General features: G+C 41.5%; 2 protein-coding genes across 2 annotated transcripts in view; one reads left to right on the forward strand and one right to left on the reverse strand.

The window, feature by feature from the left end:
- The window catches only part of PEX3 (peroxisomal biogenesis factor 3), a 21,119-nt gene extending 11,422 nt beyond the window's left edge, over positions 1 to 9,697 (forward strand). Inside the window, exons 4-12 of the mRNA XM_066179003.1 lie at positions 2,060 to 2,103; positions 3,237 to 3,361; positions 4,691 to 4,757; positions 4,855 to 4,909; positions 5,176 to 5,332; positions 6,249 to 6,319; positions 7,117 to 7,239; positions 8,389 to 8,485; positions 8,862 to 9,697. Of these exons, the coding sequence (XP_066035100.1) occupies positions 2,060 to 2,103; positions 3,237 to 3,361; positions 4,691 to 4,757; positions 4,855 to 4,909; positions 5,176 to 5,332; positions 6,249 to 6,319; positions 7,117 to 7,239; positions 8,389 to 8,485; positions 8,862 to 8,945 (823 nt within the window). The 3' untranslated portion in view covers positions 8,946 to 9,697. The remainder of the gene's footprint in view (positions 1 to 2,059; positions 2,104 to 3,236; positions 3,362 to 4,690; positions 4,758 to 4,854; positions 4,910 to 5,175; positions 5,333 to 6,248; positions 6,320 to 7,116; positions 7,240 to 8,388; positions 8,486 to 8,861) is intronic.
- Positions 9,698 to 10,751: 1,054 nt separating this feature from the next.
- Positions 10,752 to 19,973, reverse strand: FUCA2 (alpha-L-fucosidase 2). The gene is made up of 7 exons (XM_066179001.1): positions 19,724 to 19,973; positions 17,965 to 18,152; positions 15,952 to 16,291; positions 15,123 to 15,333; positions 13,624 to 13,814; positions 12,360 to 12,468; positions 10,752 to 11,006 (listed from the first exon to the last, which is right to left on the reverse strand). The coding sequence occupies exons 1-7, from the start codon at positions 19,936 to 19,938 to the stop codon at positions 10,866 to 10,868; spliced, it is 1,395 nt and encodes a 464-aa protein (XP_066035098.1). The 5' UTR covers positions 19,939 to 19,973; the 3' UTR covers positions 10,752 to 10,865.
- Positions 19,974 to 20,858: the final 885 nt, after the last annotated feature.

Genomic DNA, 20,858 nt, shown 5'->3' on the forward strand with positions numbered 1-20,858 from the left:
TGAAGAACCTCTGCTATGCATGGACATATAGATTTCTTTGCTTTCCACTTCCATTTGAGAAGATCAATCAAACGGCTTCAGACCTCTGAGTTGTTGTTGAATATACGAAAGAGCAGATGTGGAGATTTACCTTACTTTATGTCCCTGAAGATGTATTCTTTTTCTCGCATAATCTGTGTTGTGGCTTAACATGTTATGGATCTATGTTATCATATGTTACAGATCATATTGTGCCTTGGGTAATCTCCTTTAACTTAAAATCCACTCACTTCCTTAAATTTGGGGTGGCCAGTAGTACACTGGGGGTGTAAGGAGTCTGAAGTCTTCAGACCTCCAGAGAAATTTTTGAAAAGAGAACAGCACCCAAGACCACAGATGTTCTTGCTCAATCTGTCCTCCTCTTTTCAAAGCCTAGTGATTGGATAAGGTGAAGTCCCTGCTTCTGCAGCCTTGCAGATGTTGCACATCTCCCACCTCTTCAGCACTTAGCTTTATTCCAAGCCTCTGCTTTCTGTTTGCATTGCCCTTTGCTTCCAAAGCGAGAACAGCCTTCCAAATAAATAAATGTGAAGTAAAAGCTGAGTTCTGAGTAGCAGCTGAGTCTCAGTTAGTTGCAGGAGATGAAGACTGAAAAATTAATTTCCACTGTTAGGCTTAATACTTGCTGACTTTAATGTAATCTGGCTGCTGCCTTGCACTGTAAGGAGAAGCTCTGTAGGAATGAGCTCTAGAAAATGTTTTGCTGTAGTAGGTGCAAGTGTAGTTGGCCAATGATGTATTGGCTTCTCTCTCTCTTAATTCTGCATGAAGAACTTTCCCCTGATAAGTAATAACTATAACTTTGAGTCCCGTTATATGTTTTATGTAGATTTACTACAGTAGTTTTTTTACAAAGTCCTTCCTTTGTTTTGTTTTAGCAAAGCTTTAAAAACTTGCATACAGTAGCTTGCAAAAGGTGTGTGAATTGGTTATATGTTTGCCACGGTTCCATGTATCTCTTTCAGCTATTGTTAATCTATCTCATTAGTTTTCAGAGTTGTAGACTTAATAGTTTATTGTATCAGTTTTTTAGCATTATTCAATAGTGGTGAAAATAAAAATTCTTGTTTATGTAAGTGGTGCGATGTTCAAATTAATGCCAAAGTGCACATGTTGTGCCTGGCTCTAAATATGTAAGTGTTAATTCTGATCCTAAGAATTTGCCAAATGTTTCCCTAAGTGACGTTTACAATATCTGTCTTCCAAAGTAGACATACAGTAGCCATTCTTTACTGACACTGCTTAACAGGAGAGAATGGCTGCTGAAAATTTTGGATGGTTAGCTTGCTCATAGTCTTGCTGCTGCTCCTGTATTGCTAAGATTACCTCTGGATAGTAGTTATAAATATGCAATGTACTTCAGGCAGGTCAGGTGTATCTATGCTATGTACAGTCTTGCTTTGTTGACTGCAGAATATAAACTTCCAGGAATTGGTCAGGTCAAAAGAGTGAACACACCTCAACAAAAGAAAAAGGGTCAACATATATTGGTATGGATGGTGCAAGACTTCCTTTCCACAGATGGTTGTGATCTCTTTGGGTTTTGATGATAAAATATGAACTTTAAACACATCAGGCAATGGTAAATCCTACAAGAAAGTAGGACAATGAAAATCCCATCCTGCAATTATTACACACAAGAGGTCCTGCTGAACTGAGTCGACATTAAATATATAGAGAGTCAAGGCCCCAGAAACGACCGCTTTATACCATCAGAGGCTTTTTCTGACTGCATACTGTAGTAACTCAAAACTGATCATGTAAGTGTGTAATTGACATCACTAAATGCTACATTTATACATTAAAGTTTGAATATCTTTTCTATGCCTTTTTAGTGTGTTGTTTATATACTGCTTTCTTGAACAAGGCCTTTTTTGAATGAGATATAGACCTGGGTATGATTTGAATAATTATGGTAGCTAAATAAATTTGCCTTAGAGCACTGCTATGTCATTTAAAGTACTTGTTAATTTCCATTTAAAACTTAATTCTTAATATTGCCATTTATTTTTTCCCACAGGCCAGCAAACAAGTTAGAAATATGGGAGGATTTAAAGATTATAAGTAAGTGGAAATGAAAGATTACATCTGCATAATTAGTGTAGATTTAAAATGTCTTTCACGCCATTTAAAATGAACTTTACACTGGGTTGCTTCAGTAGATATGAAGACAGGGTAACACACATGGCAAACCTCCTCCCTGCCCCTGCACCCCCAAAACTTTTCATAAAGGAACTTCTCTTAGCCCCATGGGAAGTTGGAAGCTCGGAGACCAAGCTGAAGAATTTTATTTGCCTTCCTGCTACTCCACTCAATAAAATTTTGTGAGACCTTTCTGTGCCATCGCAATAAAATGAAACTAGTTTCAGAAATTCTATGCTGGATGTAATGGAAATTCAATCAGAAATGTAGGTCAGCCCCTTACATGGCCAGCAGTTCCCTCTTTTTGAGCCTGTTGGAAAGGATTACTGTAGCAGTGGTCATGAAGCCTTTGGATCATTTTATTATTTTGGCTGGAAGACAAAAAATTATTTTTTGATGGAAGTAGTGGAAGGGAAGAAAAAAGTAAACTCAGATAATTACACAGTGAAATTCTACCATTATGTCTTTGCTTCCTTTTGGTTTTTCCTCCCTTTCATAACACCTTTACAGATCCTACTTTTGATCTGACTCCTTTTTTCCCTTCTGTGTCTGTTAATGATGCTTCTTCTACACACCGTTGTTGCCTTGTTGCCTACTGGCTGGTAGCTGATGCTCATTTTAATTTTCCTTCTTTAGATCTTAGCTGCTTCTGTCTTAGGTAGCATTTTTAACGAGCTGCAGTTGTGTCTGAATTGGATGATGAGAGCTAACGTAGACTGTATTTCCTGGCATGATGAAGAAAGATGATATGACACTAAACATTTTCCTTCTGGAACAATTTGTATGATTTTTGTTTTCTCGAAATAACTTGTGTAATGTGTAAAATGTTATTAATATAGGACTTTACATGGGACACTTTAGATGTAGATCCAGCACATGACCATCTTGGGTATGTGTTGTGAAAACATGTTATGACAACCAGCAAGAGAAATGTGACTGCATATTTATTTAAAAGTAATCAGCACTTCTGAGTCTTGGAGAGCACTTCCCCCCCCCCCCCCTTGACTCCTCCTTATTCCCCTGATGTTGCAGTCACTGTGTTTTGTGTTCCCAAGGTTTCACACGCAGCATTGTCGCTGTGTACAGCACCTGTATGCTGGTGGTTCTCCTGCGCGTGCAGCTGAACATCATCGGTGGTTACATCTACCTGGACAACGCCGCGCTCAGCAAGAACGGCACGGTAAGGGTCTTGCTTTGTGCCAAAGGTAGGGCTTGGACTTCCTCGGAAGGGAAAGGATGGTTTGGTGAGATGAAAAGGGCATGGCTTAGGATTATTGGAATGAAACCAAGGGTCCTTGACAGAGTGGGGTACGTGAAAGCATTATATATTGATACATAGCACGATGCATTGATGTCCTTTATTGGCATCTTAATTTGGACTATGTGGTGATACTGTTGCTTACCTGAATACCAGCAATATTGGAGAATGCCTTTTGGCTGCATTTGTCTTGCTTAAAGGAGGCTGCTTTCTATCTAAACACCAACATGAAATTATTTCTTTGCTTTGATTTTTTGTGAAATGGTAATATCATGTGAATGATTCAAGATATGTAAGCAAAGGTATATATATTATTAGGTCTTCCTACTACATACATTAATTCCTCCAGTTAAATTTTTCTGAGATTAAAGAAGAAAAATGTTGTCTTTGAAATTTTGACTATTTGGTTTAACTCCAAAAAGCCATCTACCTAAATGTCTATTGGTGGGGACAAGGAAGGTAGAAGAGCTGTTTTTTGTTGAGTATCACTGCTCAATAAAAAGAGATCACTCTCACAGTAAGCAAGTACCCTTTGTAGAGAGTGAGACCAGCAAATTGCTGGATGGCTCATCTGAAAAAAATGGATACAAGCTGATTGGTTCTCATCTGCCCCCCTGTGATAGCTCCTGCTGAGAGTCAAAGAACAGCATGTCAAGGCAGGATGGAGAAAAGCTTTCAATAGGAAGGCCAGAGTTGACTGAGGTAGTAATTCATTTTGTAAAACCCAAGAAAGCTGTTTTAGAAGGGCAAGATGAGTTTGAACTAGAAACATGTTTCCTTTCTGTTAGTTTTGCAATAGAGAAGTGGGTTGACAGGGCCAACTGTGAGGCATTCCCTTGGGACAAACTGGAATCCTGTCTTGGTTTCTGAAAGCTTCATTTCTGTCAGATGAGCTTTTATTAGGTTTCAGCATAAATAACTTACTCCACTAGATTTAATTTCTGGGGTGGTGGGGGGGTCTAGTTTCACCTGCAGTGCATGTTTTTAAGAGATTTTCCTTTAAGTGAATGAAAAGTGAAAGATTTTTCTGTGCCACTGAAGACGTAAGAGAGATCTGTATAGGTTTGAAGAAGACTTATGACAGATCCAGGGGTTGTTGGACAGGAAGAGCTAGTACAAAGTTGAAAAGAGTGTGGTAATCTGTTCACTGAAGAGTATTACAGAGATTAAGGAAATGATTTTTGAAATTATTTTTGCATTGTTCTCTACTGTTGACATGTTACAGAACTGTTGGGTTTTTTCCCCCCACAGACACCACTAGCTCCCCCTGAAGTCCAGCAGCAATATTTATCAAGCATTCAGCACCTTTTAGGAGATGGTATGGTCGTTATTATGAGCTAATTACACTTATAAAATTCTACTGGTTTTGGGACTTGTACAATTCATTAGAATAATTTTTACTTTCTTCCTTTTAGGACTGACTGAGTTAATAACTATTGTTAAACAAGCTGTGCATAAAGTTTTTGGAAGGTAAGAGCCTGTATTTCTCTGTGGTTAGCTTTTAAGTTTTATTGGGATGGCTGTTCCCAAAATAAAGAGTTTTATAAGAATTGGGGGGGGAAAAAGCAGGCATATTGACTTTTTCAAAATGATGGTTTTATTATAGCAGGCTGTGTCTGCCAGTGCAAACCCACATAGCTGATTGGAGTCTTGTTACTTGTAAATATGTTATTGGTAGAAAGAGAAAGCAGCATTACTCATTTTGCAAACAACACTGTAGTCTTTTTCCTTTCTAGTATTTCCCTTAAGCAGACCCTGTCTCTTCTGGAGCTGGAACAGAAACTTAAAGATATCAGGGAAGTAGTGGAACATAAAGATTCAGATCAGATTGCATCTTACTCTCCACTATGTCACTATCTGATGCCAGATGAAGAAAACCCCTTGGCTAGCCAGGTACTTGATTCAGTTCCTTTCACCTACCTTTTTTCACTCTGCTTTTTTTGGGGGAGGTGGGGTTTGGAGAAGGAAGGGTGCATAACAGGCCTCTAGTGTACCGTGGTATCTGTGTCTTTAATAAGTGGTGAAGCCTCTTCAATCATAAAACAAGTGTCCTTATCCCTTCAATCCCTTCACAGTTGTATTTTCTTCAGATTTGATAGTATCACCCTCAGAATGTCAGCTTTGTGCTCAGAAATGCAGCTCAGTTACTGCCTTTAGTCTGTGAAAGAAGCTGTGACACAACACAGCTTAACTCAGCCCTACAATAAATTGTGTTGTCTGCACTTGTGTACTGGCAATGTTCATGGAATGCTGGAGCATCTTGGCTCATGCACAAGAGAATGGTGTGCTGAAGTCCTTTGATGCTTTGGGCTGAAAAATGAACAGGAGTCAAGAGAAATTAGATACAATTTATACAATTAGATACAATAATGTTGCAAATAATGTTGCAACATTAATTTCTCAATTTTTGTGAAGATGTTTGTCTCCATCCACACCACAGGCTGGAGAAAACTCATTCTTCACTTGGTGTTACACTGGTGTAATGAGGAAACCCGGGCTTCAGCATGTGGCTTCATGCTTATTGCTTTATCTGATACGCTGGGTTGATTTCAGTACTGAAGGTCAGACTTGGAAAAATGACTTCCTCAAATAGTCTGGTATTTCCTGCTAGTATTGTGTTTAGTTAAAAATCCTACAGTGACCATTTAAAACACAAATTATAAAGAATCTGTTTTACAACAATATTTTCTGTTATATTAGACTTGTACATCTTGACTTAATTCCATGATACTCAGCTTTTTTATTTCTGCTCTTACTCTTATGGTTGCTGATGGCACTTACTAATAGTGTGTGTCTTTGGTTTTTCTAGGCCTGTGGACTCACAGAAAGAGACATTGCTACAATTAAATTATTGAATGAAACTAGAGATATGCTAGAAAGGTATAGAGAAATATCCTGTATTCACATTAAACTCCTCCTCAAAACTATTGTTTATGTAGGACAATTACTTTCATATAAAAAGCTGACAACTTTTCATTTGAGAAATGTGACCATTCTGCATTAAATTTTTATATTTATCAAGTGTAGGCTGGGATTTTCAAAATTTGTAAGCCCTGAAGCTTTTAAAGAAATAATGCTGCCTTAACGAAATACCCAGGATGTCCTTGGCAATCAGACCTATTATCTCTTCCTCACCCATTCTGTAGTTATGTAGGAACAGAGGAGTACTTCTGCTAAAGCAGGGTAAATTGAGAATCATTTTATTGGATTTACTTGCTTTGATAAGGTGAACACCAGTTTTGGCTTATTGAAATTTATTTTTAATGCATGGTTGTGAGGGTGGTTGTATGTGTCCTTTAACCAGAAAGCTGGTTAAAATGAGGCTGCTATAATAAACATAGGATATGAGGGAATTGAGACAAATGTCAAACTATTCTTAGAGTTTAGCTGCTAGGAGTGTGGGGCACTTAAAGTCCCTTCAATGTTATTACTTATTAAGAAAGAGAAGTGAGGAATGCTTCAGGTTTATCTGGGTTTTAGTAATCTTAGGGTAGAGTTCAGGTTGTTGAGGGAGCTGGTGTTCCATGAGGTGGCAATGCTAGTGGCATTTGTCTGGCTCGCCCATCCCCCATGAGGGGAGGCACACCTGTAGCACTGAATATTTGCAGGGCTTTTTAGTTTGAAAAAAATTAAACCCAGGAATAAAAACTTTTTTTTTTTCTATTCTTTCTTTCCAGTCCAGACTTCAGTACAGTTTTGAGCACGTGTTTAAATAGGGGGTTCAGTCGACTGCTGGACAATATGGCAGAATTTTTTAGACCTACTGAAAAGGACCTTTCTCAAAACAGCTCTGTAAATAGGTAAATGTTTTCTTTTGTTGTGGTTCTCATGTCAGTAATGCTTTGGGTTCATAGTGAATTCCAAAAAGGCTCTTGATTTTCCTGCCTTCTTGGAGTTCTTGTGCTGGTAATATTATTCTGCTTCTTGCTCTTCAAGGATCACTGCGTCTTCCTCACTTTGGCCAAGTAGGCAGCAAGGAGGATTCATGTGTCCTCCCAACCATAAAAACACTAGAATTAGGTGAGGTTCTTTTCCACCGTGACTTGCAGACCCAGAAGCAGAGATCAGATGACCTGTACCTTCCACTCGCCTGGGTGCAGGCAGAGTGCCTTTTGGGCTGGGGAGGGTTTACCCTCTGCTGGTGACTCCTGGCAGAGGTGCTCAGTGAGGCTGGGAGAAGGTGAGCCCTCCCCTGCAGCCCATGAGCCCCAGCCTCCATCAGTTACTGTGCCTCTCAAGGAAGGGGGGTGGGCATTGCCCTGGTCCTCCAGTGACAGGGAGCCAAAGCAGCCCTTGGAGCTTTAGGTTTCACTGGTATGCAGATAAAATGCAGTAATATTCAGGATTTTCTACATCCTCCTAGAAGAATGTTTAAAAATAGCTTTTATTTTGAAGTTAACTTTGGTTTTAAGCAGTGTGAGAGCATTACAAATCCAATAGCCGGGTTCAAATCCATGAAGTATTATTTCTCAAATAATAAAATTAAAACCTGGAATGATAACTGGGTTTATGTATATTTTAGTAACTATTGGTTTTCAGAGAGTTATGTTTTAATTTAAATATGTACTATTTGCATCACTTAAAGTACTCCAAAGTCTGTAGTTTGGCTATCTGCCTAAGCCTTGTTTAGTTTGAAATAGCATGAAGCTGTAGACAGGCACTTCTATGACCTGTCTACTTATATACACATGTAAAGACTCTGACCAAATCATAATTCTCTTGCATGAGGAACAAGTGTGAAACTGTGCAGTAGGAACATGAACTGAAATTGAATTGGTACTTCTCTGTCTTAAAGGAAAGCCCTGATATGGAGAAAAAACCATCCATACATTTTAGTTTGCAGTCTTTAAATTCTTACTTTTTAAGTGGTAATTACTTAGAATTCTATAATCACAGTTTAGTGACTTCATCTGTGTCAGAACAGATCAATATTTTTTGTTCTTTCCTAGTCTTTCCAGTGTCAGTCTTCCTTTAGCCAAGATAATTCCAATAATAAATGGACAGATCCATTCAGTATGCAGTGAAACACCCAGTCACTTTGTTCAGGTAAGAATCTGCCTTATTTACAATATCCCAAGTAAAATCTTGAAATTAATGTTGTATATTTCTAATAATATAATTGTTTAATTTCAGTGGTTTAAATAATATTTTGAAAATAATTGCCATAGCAAACTTTTTATCAATTTGTATCTTCCAAAAATACAGTTTTTCCAGATCCTCTTTCTTCTGCTGAACCATGGAGAAGCACAAACTTCTTGTCTTGCCTTGGTTCTACTTGCAGGTCTGCTCCTAAACCTTTCTAAAGCAAGAAGTTTGAGTTGTGCCTGTGCCAGGTGCTTTTCTTAGGAATTCCATACTACAGCAGAGGCTGTATTGGGGAATGTGTTTGATTAAGGAAGTTTATTTTATACATTTCTTCCAGGACCTGCTGATGATGGAACAAGTGAAAGATTTTGCTGCTAATGTTTATGAAGCTTTTAGTACCCCTCAGCAACTAGAGAAATGACCTGCACATTTTTACAAATGGATGGTGTATTTATAACAAATCCCTGGTGACTACTGATGAGACTTGGGTTAATTTTATAATGGTGTAGGAGTGGCAGAGCAGCAGAAAGAGCACTCTGAGGAAAGTGGGAGTGAGCCCATATTTTCTTCTAACTGAATTATGTTTCACCCATTAAAAATATTCTTGCTGAAAGAAACATTCTAAGTGAAGACTTTTCTGTTAAAAAAGTGGTTAAACTCTCCTATAATTCCTTGGGTTGTTTTTATTGCATCTAAAAGGCATCTGGTGGCAGTATTACAGCACATTACCAAAACCCCCCCCCTTTTTTTTTTTGCCTGGGGTGTGTAAGTTCTTCTTTTGGGAAGAAGACCAAAAGTTCTTCTGTTGGGAAGACTAATGATAGTGATCTAAGAATAGCACAGAGCAGCAGAATGAAGTAATGCTTTTTTCTTCTTCTTCTTCCCCCAGATTTTTATTTCTATAAAGTAAATCTTTTTCCCCTTAACTTTGAAAATCTTGTTCCAAAGTCTCTCATTCTTCAGAAAGCCTTTGCCAATGGATGCATGTTCCCCTTGAACAAGCTGGGGTCTGCTCTCTGTTACTTAATGCTAAAGGAATGTGGTTTTTTAGACATTCTCTTGTTTATGCTGTTCAAGCAGCTACACTGTACACATTACCTTGTAAATATTTTATCTTAATTTGTATTAATTTTGAGCCCAATTGTCTGTATTGTAATAAAATAATTTAATGTACCATTTGTGTGTGTATTAACATTACAAGCAGGGAAGAGAATAGCCTGACCCTGGCCAATCACTCAAAATCCTGATGGAGTTGAAAGAACAGATTTAACTTATACAGTGCTAATTTTGCATTAACCAACACTACTCAGGAAAAATAAACCTTCAGTCTCCACACTAAAACAGAAATAATTCGTGCTTTTTGTTGTCCTATATCTCCCCTTCTTTGCAAGTTCCACCTCGTGTGTCTATCCCTACAAGTTATGACACATGATGAGTTTGGAAATTTTTCAAGTTGGCTGCAGTCTACTCTCTGCTTAAAATGTTGTCTCTTTGCCAAAGCTGAAGAATCCTAGCAACTCCTGATTATTCCTCTTTTTTCAATAGTTAGTCACTGAAGTATGTGTTTTGTTCAATAGTCCACAGAAGGCACCCTGGTAACTGTGCATAAACAAAGGCTATAAACAAGTGGTGAGTTTTACCCATGTAAAATTATAGAAAAAATATAAAAACCCAACCCTCTCCCAGTTTACCTGTGTCCCAGTAATGGATGGAGTTACTCAAGAATAGGAATGTAAATGTAAACTGAATTACTTCCATGAAGAGAAATTATGATGTACATATGCATTGCCTGTATGCATTTGTGATGAATTCCTAACTCCTACAGGCCTGTTCTTGCAGGCATTACCGTACTCAGCTGAAACTGCCAGCTGCCACTAGTTAAGCACACCTGGAAAAAGTATATTCTTCTCTCTAAAACTGACAGTTTTTACAGTGCAGTTTTGTGGAAGGTAAATTTCTTGCATTAAAGAGGGTGTAACTGACTTATATGCATTTGAACACAACCTTGAGCTTTATTCTTTTGTCTCTAAAATTCTAGTGCCTGTTTTTCCCCCACCTCACTCTTTACATAATTTGGCCAGAAACTGACTAAACCAAGCGTAGGGGTCAAGGTAGCTGCTCAATGTTTCACACAAGTTCAAAGAAACAAACTGTGCAGAGGATCACTTACCAAGTGCTAGACTTTGTGAGGTTTGTTCCATTCCATCCTTTTATAACAGCCCACCTCTCATAGAAAAAGTGAATTTATTGGTCATTTTCAGTCAAACAAGTAAGTTTAAAACAATAAGAAAGAGCAAAACATCAGCATTCCTTGCTAGCCAGGGCTCCAGCAGAGTATTCCTCAGTTTACATCAGTCAGTTGTAAAGTCCAGCCCCACTGACATGGCAATTGCTGAGGAGTCAGTTGAGGTAGAGCAATAACCATTCCCTTCTCTCCCAGGGCAACCCACTTCAGCAGTTCCTTGTACCCAGCCAGCTTCACCTAAAGTAGAAACACACACTATAGTTACAACAGCACCTTTTCAAACTACACACAAGTGCAATATTGACAAAATAAATACTAATCCATAGCTACCTTACTCACCAAGTATCCTTAAATGCCACTTACCAGCCAAATGAGTGATAATTATTAAAGGTAATGGGAAAACATTTTCAAGTAGGTATGCAAGTAAAAAAGCTACTCATGTTGGGTCTTGAGAAGTACTTAGGGCTGTAGAAGGTACATAAACACCTTTTGGAAGCATTTGGGGTGGGATTTAGGTCTAAGCAGGGATCTAGGAGTCACAGTACAGTGCTTTGCATCCCCTGTTTCCAAACTGTCTGCTTCCCTTGGTGAAGCTTGTAGTTTTGAATGAGCATGACTGTTTCTTACAGAGTGCAGCCAGGTATCTCAGAGAAAGCTGATCTGAAGAACTAAAAACCACAAACAGGTTGATGTTGTCACTTACACCAGCTGGTGACCTGCTGGAGCAGCTGCAGACCAGTCTCTGCTGCTGAGGAGCAGTACTATTCTGATGCACAAAGAGTCTAGCTGTGCCCCCAAAATTCCAGAGGCATCTTCATCATTGCTGAAATGACTGACTTTCTCCCCTATTATGGAGCTGTCTTAGCACCAGTCAGACTACTTTCATATGGAACTAGACCAGAAGGGGCAGTCCAGAAACACTCCTAATGCATTTCAGCAGCTGATGAACATGCAGTGCATGAGACCAGAGCAGGGCTAAGCCAAAGTGAATCTTCCCTTAAATGCACAGAGTTGACACTGACTTCTGCTTCTGTCAGGTTATTTGTTACTTGCCAGCATAGGTGTGGCATCATTGTCCCCAACTTCTGACCTCCACTTGGTTTAACATGCACATCTAGGGTCACACTGATTGCTCTTCAGCCTCTCTGGGCAACAAAAACCTCTGTGTACCTTCCCCTCCTGCAAGGCTTTGACTTCAAACAACTGCACCACTACAGCAATTCCAGTATCAAAGTCATGAGGACAGCTATTTCTAAAGAAAAGTCATGCTGAGTTAGGAGTCTACACAGGAAACAGGAGGGGTGGCACAGTTTTTTCCCCCTGCTCCTTGGCCTCTTTATGATTCTCAGTTTGCAAGCTAAAACATATCCCAGCAACATCTCAGCCTAACTTTGTTGGAGAAGAAACATCCCACTGGGAGCACTATGACCAGGGGGTCCCAGAAAGAAAACAAACATTTTGCTGGGTTTCTTCCAGAGTACTCTGTCCTAAGAGCTATCATTCCCAAAGATGCCAGAAACTTAAAACAAGATGGAACATGACACGTCCTAGAAGGAGGGGAAGGGTGGGTGTGTGTTCACTATCTTTTACCTGTGTTTCTCCAAGCTTAGCCTGTGGCTCACCAAGTTCCAGAATCCCAGAGACTGGCCAGTTGAGGAAGATAGCGTTGACTTTTCCTTCTTTAGGGCTGAAAGTGTACCTGGTTGGAAATGGAGACCAAAAAGGCATGTTAGCTTTTCCTTGTAAATTTTTAGAAGTGATACATAAGAGTGCTTTCAAGACTGGAAAAATAGGTTAGAAAAATCAGGATTAATTACATTTTCACACACATAACCATCTTGTCAGATGAATTATGCCTTTTAATAATGTACTGTGCCTTGAAAATTTGTTTCAACAAACTAGAGGTAATGAAAACTATTAACTAAATTTAGAGGTAAACATCTGTAGTAACTTTAGCACAATGTAACAAGTCAGCCCTATAGAAAGGAAATACTTGCAGGACAAGGAATCATTAACAGGTAAGTGTAGGTTATTTTCAGAAAAACATGGTAATTTCCATCTATACACTAACATGCAGACTAAAAGAATTTAAAAATAGTATGAGTGACAGAGTTTCCACCTTGCATAGCTAGTTTTAAAAAATACTATTTTTATCACTATGCCATTGGAAATCTTGTGGCATATACCTGAAACATTTCTCCCTCCTTCCTTCATCTTGTTACACTTTTTTATTGCTCTTGAAAGGGATTTTACCAAACGGTCTACAGTTCAGCCTTGCCAGGCTAAAGCCAGATGGCCTTACTGGGAATGGGAGTAAAAACATCCACTGAGACAAGCAGGTCAAGACCAAAACCCTGATGGAACAGGAATGTGTTAGAGAAGCTACAAGTAACAAGGACAGAAGGAAGGCCAGAGACTGGCTGTATTTAGCAACCAAATAATTGCTGTTATCTGCCCACTTTCTTTCTAAACATCAGGTGACGTTGAGTATTCCTTTGTTCAGATAAACACTTCATAGCAATCTTGTATTTCCAGATTTTCTTTTTCATTTCTGTTGCCCACTAGAAGCAAAGAGTATTACCTAACAGATTAGCCTACACCAAAAAGCAAAATATCACCAGAAAAATGCTTGCAGCTTTCCTTTTGGCCTCAGCATCATCCCAAAACTGGTCTCTACCTACAGTTTTATACACATTTTAGATACAGTTACTTACACTAACAAAGGCATTAATTCCTTCACCACATAACAAACTAAGATGAGGATTTCTGTAGCATGAAGTCATTAGGGATTTCAAAGCTTCACATACCATTGGTGCTGCTTTCCAGAGCCTGCATTTTGGTTCAGTAGACTTACCAGAGTGCAGGTGTGACCGTGTCATTCTGGGCTCTCCATGGCTTTGTTCCATAGATGGCCTCTCCATTGACCTTCAGCCAGGCGCCCACCTGCCTCAGGCGCTCCTCGAACACCACCGCGATGCGCCCATCGTGGGTGGGCCCAATGTTCATCAGGAGATTTCCTCCACAAGACACCGTTTCTGCAAGTTGCTGAAGTGGTTTTAAACACACAGAGCATACAGTTATGAGTCATGAAATCACATATTTGAAATACTAAAGTCTGCTGTACTGCTTCAGAATGATGAACCAAATGAGTTATGCTACTGCTACAGGCTGAGACTTTGGGGTTCCTCCCAAAAGTTAATACAAAATTTAAGCTCCCATAAAACAAAGATCTGCTGTCAATTTTTACATATAAAACCATCCTCAAATACCTTCTTTCACCAATATGTCTGCCTGAATCTACATTAGAATCAGATCCTCCAACTCTTTATCATTTCAACTTCTGCAAGAATGTCATGAGGGTTTTACCAGTAGGACAGATTATTTCTTTGCACCAGGGTAGAATAAGGCAAATAGTTGCTACTTCATCTTTACTGAATCTTAGAAAAGGAAATTCCTCCTGTTTGATGCTTTTCCTATTTTACAGAAACATCTGTAAAACACAAGGAAGCCTCCTATAAAGCCTATAAAATTTGTGTTCACATCCACACTGCCCTCCAGAGATCATGGACTGAGATGCATAACTCTGAGAAACAGACAGGTAGAGATCAGCTGAATTTGAATTAATTCAAACCTTCTGGCTCTGAAAAGAGGTTACTTCAATTTGAAATTGTCTTTTGCAAGGACAGCACTAGAAACAGATTTGGAATAAGCAACAATAACAATCAATCTTTCCCTCACTAAGTGAATTTTGCAATTAAAAGCATTATTCTGAAAGAGTGATCAGTCTTCCTTTCATTCAGGTTTCCTAAGCTTCAAATCTTTTTTAATACCTCAGACTAGCAATGGAATCAATGTTCTAACAACACCAGCTGTCTGCTTCTGGTAGCATTTACCTGTATGTCTGTAAGGAAAGTTTCTCACTACAAAGTAAAACTACTGCTGAGTCATAAACTGTTTCCATCTGTAAAGGGGAAAAGAGGTAGCCATCCAGCAGGAGTTCCTAAACAGGAATTGTTTGCTTCTCATCAGCTTGCACATGCAGTTACCAGAGAAACTTAGTCCAAAAGGTAATGACAAGACTTGCCAGATCAGTCCTTGGTCAGTTACTCACACGGAAAATGACTTCTAAGAAACTGACTAGAAATTCACTCTATAGAAACGACTAAGAGAAAGATTAGGAATTGCCAGCGTTAAGCTGGAAATTAACAAAATTATTTATTATTTCACGGGTTCACTATTGAATTAAAACGATCTTATTCATAAAAACAGATACATAATCCAACTGTTAAACAGAAGAGTATAACAATCAGGGGAGAGAACGGGGAGCGGCAGCAGCCCCTGTGGCCACGGTACCTTCACCAGGTCTTCGATGGCGAGGTAGTCGCGGAGCAGCGCATCCCTGCGGTAGCCCCAGGAGCGGCGGTCAATGGTCATGCAGTTCTCCCACTTGTGCGGCAGGAGGTGCCCGGGGTTGTAGCGGTCACTGCACGTGTAGAAGCCGCCGTGGGCGCAGATGCTGCCGGCTCCCCAGCGGTCATTGGTCACTACGGTGTCCCGGACTGGGCTGGGAACACAGGAGTTTTATTCAGTTTACTCTATAGAATGCAGTCACAGCCAGCATAATCCCTTCCCACACTTACCATTCCCAGGAACTAACATTTTGCATGACTTCTGTACTATTAATTTATTACAATAAGATTAAGTACAATGTCAGGAATTCTACTCTCATGCTTGGCTAATAAAAGGTCCAGATCAGAATTTCTTAGGGAAATAAGCTCCAGACTTTTACAGGAGCTCGGCCAAAAATCACTCCGCACTTCATAGCCACTGCCAGATGTTCAGTCTGCAATGACAACAACATATCCATATTCTCAAATTGTCCTGCTATCCTGTGTTTCTGTGCAACAGCAAATACTTAGGGAAGACTATGATTAGGCAGAATAGCCTATACCATTTTAAATTATTAACGTGCAAATGTGTTTAAAAAATACAAAACGGTCTTTTTCTAAAGCCAGCTTTGATAGTTCTAGGAAAGATCTGGATTCTGTGCTTCAGGAGAATTAATATTTTGTTAAGTCCTCTTAAGCAGAAGTAGCAGGTTCCACAAAACAAACAGAAAATGAAACAAATTAGACACAGAGCAGAATTTCAGATAAGGAGGTAAACCAGCATCATTATGTACCTGTCATTATACAGCCAAGCCAGGAAACCAGTGCTGTTCCAGTAAGTATCTGGAGCATTTCCATCCCCATCAGACCAAATTATTTCTGGCTGGTACTTGGTCACAATTTCATAGAGCTCTGGTAATGATTTGCTGGTTGGAAACTTCCTTGTTTTAAAGGCATTAGTGGCATCCTCAAGGAAGAGGGGATTGAACCATTCAAACAGGGAATGGTATAACCCAAAATGCAAGTCAGTCCTGTTCCTAACAGATGTTGCTAGTTCAGCAACAAGATCTCGTTTTGGTCCCACATCAACAGCATTCCAGTTCCAAGAGTATTTGGACCCCCACAAAGTAAAGCCTAAAAAGAGAAAAATCAGAGGATAAGAAGGAGAAGAGAGGAAGTTACAGTTCTTTCTGGAAAGTGGTTGGAAGTGTTGCAAAAAATAAAATCCTATAAATTATATATGCAATTACATTGTTGTCATGGTATAAAGTGTGCCTATAACCTGTTAAATGCACAATGATAGTAGTTTTAACATCAGATCACCATGTATTTTTTTATACATACACATTTATATTTTCCAGTTCTGTACTGCTTAGGATAATTATTCCTTCTCTTTAATTATTCAGTCTATTCATATGTCCCAATTAAATTAACTAGATTACTTTTCAGGCCCCTTCCAACACAAGGCATTCTCTAACTCTGTGACTCTGAAATTAACCAAAAATACAGCAGATTTTGAGGCATCTACATCAAATGTGAACTGTAAATACACAATCAGCAACTGAAAGATAGAATCCTTTCACAGCTGCAGAAAGCCCAAGCTATCATTTGCATTCAAAGACTGTTCTCCTCTCTTCTGTTTCCATCTCATGCAAATGTTCGCTTTTGTTTGCCTTGATATTTATAACAGCTCAACCAACTACTTTGTACATGTATAAGGAGAGGGCAAAACCTCCTGAAACAGCTTTTAAAACATCAGGATTAAATATCAGGAGGGATGTGACCTCTCAGACACCCACCAGTCCAGCACAAGCACTTACAAATACTACTGCACTGCGGACTCAAACCACTGCCAGAAGAGCTCCACTGTCACCTTCTAACCCCTTTATACTCACTGCCTAATAAATCTTGTGCTATTTTTATGAACCGGATACATGCTAATGTACTGACTGAACAACCTAAAAATTCATGCACAAGGCTATTGGACAAAGGCTAAATGAATCCTGGTTCTTTTGAAGTCACTGGGAATTTCACCACAAGCATCATCAACATCAAGATTTGTGTGTCAGAGCTGAGACTAAAATTGAAACATCACAAGCTGCCAGCCTTGAACCCACATCTCACAAAGACTAACAACATTCATTAGATGTATTGTAGTATATCTTAATATTTTATACTTTCTTTGCTACTGTATTTCCTTCCAGAAGCTTTTTCCTTACTTTTGTCCTGCAAAGCATCTTACAATTACAGTGCTAAAAAAAACCAATTGTGCCTGTAAAGCTACAGGTCTGATTCAAGGTTTTGGCTTCTGTGTACTACATCAGAAAGAGTTATACCTTCCTAAATCTGAAGCTGACTCCTAGAACATGCTCCTAAACTCCCTGGAGAAACCAAGGGATTTGGTTAACTGCCTGCACACAGCAGCTCTCCAAATGTTAAACAGTGCAGAATTCACTTTTATGGTTCCTTCAGCAATAAACTGCACAGAAATAAAAAATAAACTATGGCCACTGCAGGAAGCTCAGCTGCCGCCACCACCACTTCAGGCTGTCTTACCTATGGCAAGAGAACAGTGGCACAATCTATTGCTCCTCTATGCAAACCCCATGGCCACAGCTTTTGTGTAAGAGTCAGGAAAACACCTGCACACATTTCTTGGGTGGTTTTTGTTTTCTCTTTGGCTGTGGTGGGCCAGGTAAGCTTGCCTGGCTTTCTCTATGACTCTTAGAAGGCATGAAAGTCACCTGCTTTTTTCATCTGTTGACAGAAATACAACAATTACTAACATTCACAAAACTTCCACTTACCTTCATGATGTTTTGAAGTTAAGACAACATATTTTGCACCTGAAGCCTTCAGAATATCTGCCCACTGGTTGGCATCAAAGAATTCTGCTGTAAACAGAGGAGCAAAATCTTCATAGCTGAAGCCAGGTGGGTAATTTGTGTCCATAAATTTCACATAGGGCTCTCTCTTTTCCTTCTGCCAGTACCACCTACAAAGCACAGAACAAAACAAGTCTGCTGATGTACTTTCAGACAAAGAAAAGATAATTCAAATCATCAGCTCCTATGTGACACAGAGAGGTAGGGACATTGGAGGTATATGACACTGGCAGTAAGACAAAATTGCTCCAGAAGAGTATTGATTATCAAAGATTTCCTTTTCTCTGTCTTATGTTCTACATCTTTGAAGCACTCCACTTTGGAAAGGTCTCAGGATTTCATTTGAAGCAATGAAAAAAGCAGCTACGCTTTGGGAATGGAGAAGTGGCAGTCTTGGTCAATACCCAAATCTCAAAACTGTACTAGAGACCATAGATAGTCTGTGTAAGCAGCTCAGGTGGCATGAGAAATACTTTTTCCCTGGAGTTGCATGACTCACCTCTTCAAGTCTCACACCTCAGCATCTCTGCTCTGCCCCCCACATTGCAATCCCTGCGACCCACAAACATGGGGACCAGCAGCTTTACCTCCCTGACAGTCTTGAGTCCTCTATACCCAACTGCAGCTGAGTGACCCAATGTCCACAGCCCCAGGGCCCAGAGAGAGCTGTGACCAGGTCACTGCAGACTCTGCACACCTGAGGCTGGCAAGTAAAGGCCCCCTGCTAGAAGGCATGTCCTCTAACCAAAACCTGCCCCTGCAAGAACACCACACACTTCAGTTACCGTTCTATGAATGAAACCAAGCAGCAAAAATCCTTACGCCACAAAGCTACCCCTTTACTGTAAATAATAACGTGTCTCACTTGAAATCTCACAGGAAGCACTTGGTAGAGCACAGGAAGCTGACAGCAAAAACACGCTTACAGCCAAAGGGCCTGAACCAATGAACACTCACAGAACAAAGATTTCATTGAGCCTCTAAACTAAAATTATGTGAAGGATGCGAGCTTTAGGTTCTCTTAAGTGCAAAGCACTCTTGAACAATAGTAATAATGTTAAAAAAAAAAAAAAAAAAGATGAAAACTAACAGCAGCACAAAACGTGCACAAGTAAAGAGCAAGGCTGCTTGCCAACTAAGTGTAGTGACGAGCTCCTGCACTCCCCACAGTGCTCCAGCAGCTGTACAAGGCAGCTCCAGAGGCTGGGAGATGCCAAACGGCTGTTCCCAAAAAGAAGCCCTGCATCCATCTCTTCACGGTGGTCCTGGGGGCGTGTCTTTTGGCCACTCCACCAGCTACCTCTCTCACCAACACTGTTGTGCTCCAAAGCACTTCTCTCAGCTCTGCCAGCTCTCGGCGTAAATTAGTCACTCAGGAGTTTTGGGGCCGGGCAGACAGGTGCTCAGACACACCAGAAGTACTTTAAACTGCGCTTCCTCTGCAAACGGCGCCATGGAGTCCGCGGGTTCGGGTGGACACAGAGCTCTTCCCACACACCTGAGCTCCATGGCCAGCCTGCAGAGGGGCTCCACCCCAAACCAGCGCTGTTCGGGGGGACACCACGCCATCCCCGCCCGCCCCGAGAGCTGCTTTCCAAGCGGAGCCCTCGGGCCGCCGGCACGGCCCGCCCGCCGCAGCTGTTCCTGTGCGACCAGAACGCTCCGGCTGCAGCTCACCCACCAGAACCACTCGCTGCCGAAGCTGGGCACCGAGAACACGCCCCAGTGGATGAAGACGCCGAACTTGGCCTCGTCAAACCAGGCGGGCAGCGGCCGGGCGTCCAGCGAGCCCCAGGTGGGCAGGTAGCGGCGGCGGGCCTGCAGCAGCAGCAGCCCGGGCGGCCCCGGCAGCAGCAGCAGCAGCGCCAGGGCAGCGCGGCCGGCCGCGCCCGACATGGCGGCGGCGGCGGCGGGCCCGGACGCGGCTCCGCGGGCCGGGGCTGGCGGCACCGCTCGGCCGGGCCGGGCCGAGCTGGACCGCGAAAAGGAGAAGAACAGGGGCACGAGCGGGGCGGGCTCGGGCTGTCCCCGCCCCGCCGAGCCCGCCGCCAGCAGGCGGGCGCCGGGCTCCGGCCCAGCTCTCGGCAGCACTCAGCCGGCATCGCTGCCCCATTGCACCTCCCGCCACCCGGGGGCACATCCGCATCGCTGCCGCTCCATCTGGCTGCTTGACCACTAACTGCCCCCTGGCTTTTAAGGATTTTAAGATAATGAGGAAATTGGTTGATTGATGCCTCGGCCGACACCCCGCCCCGGGCCCCGCCGGCTCCTCCCTCGGACTCCCCGTCAGCCTCGCCCCAGTGCGGCCTGGCGGTGTCTGCTGGATGTGGCCGGGTCTGAGCCTTGGATCTGCTGGCGCTCCGCTCCTCGGCCGCCTGCTGGGTTTGCCCTTCCCGCCTGCTTCCGAGCGCAGGCTCAGCTTCCCTCGCCCTCGCAAGAAGGACAGGATATAACATCGCTCTGCAGCTCCTTCCAGCCGGCTTGTACCTTGCGGAGGCTTCCCGGGCAGAGAGGTGGCCCAAAGCCTGTCAAGGAAACATTTCTCTCTTCGAGCCTTAGAACGGCCTGTGCGGCAGCTGCCTCAATTCAGTAGATGGCACTTGGCGTTTGTGCTGCGGATCACGGGTGGCAGGCACATACTTTAAAAGATGTATCTTCCAGCTATTTGCTGCCCGAGTTGGTGCTTCTCCATTCTTTCCTGATGCCCGAATTTTGTGGTTTTGCTTCAGGCCCCAGCCGCCATGGGACAGCCTTTGTGACCCAAATTATAATTTTGTTTAACCAGCAAATACTAACTTTTCATAATCATCACCACA

Source organism: Chamaea fasciata, unplaced genomic scaffold, assembly GCF_029207755.1.
Source record: "Chamaea fasciata isolate MVZ Bird 193981 ecotype frontalis unplaced genomic scaffold, bChaFas1.0.hap1 SCAF_3, whole genome shotgun sequence".
In the NCBI taxonomy this organism is placed as follows: Eukaryota; Metazoa; Chordata; class Aves; order Passeriformes; family Sylviidae; genus Chamaea; species Chamaea fasciata.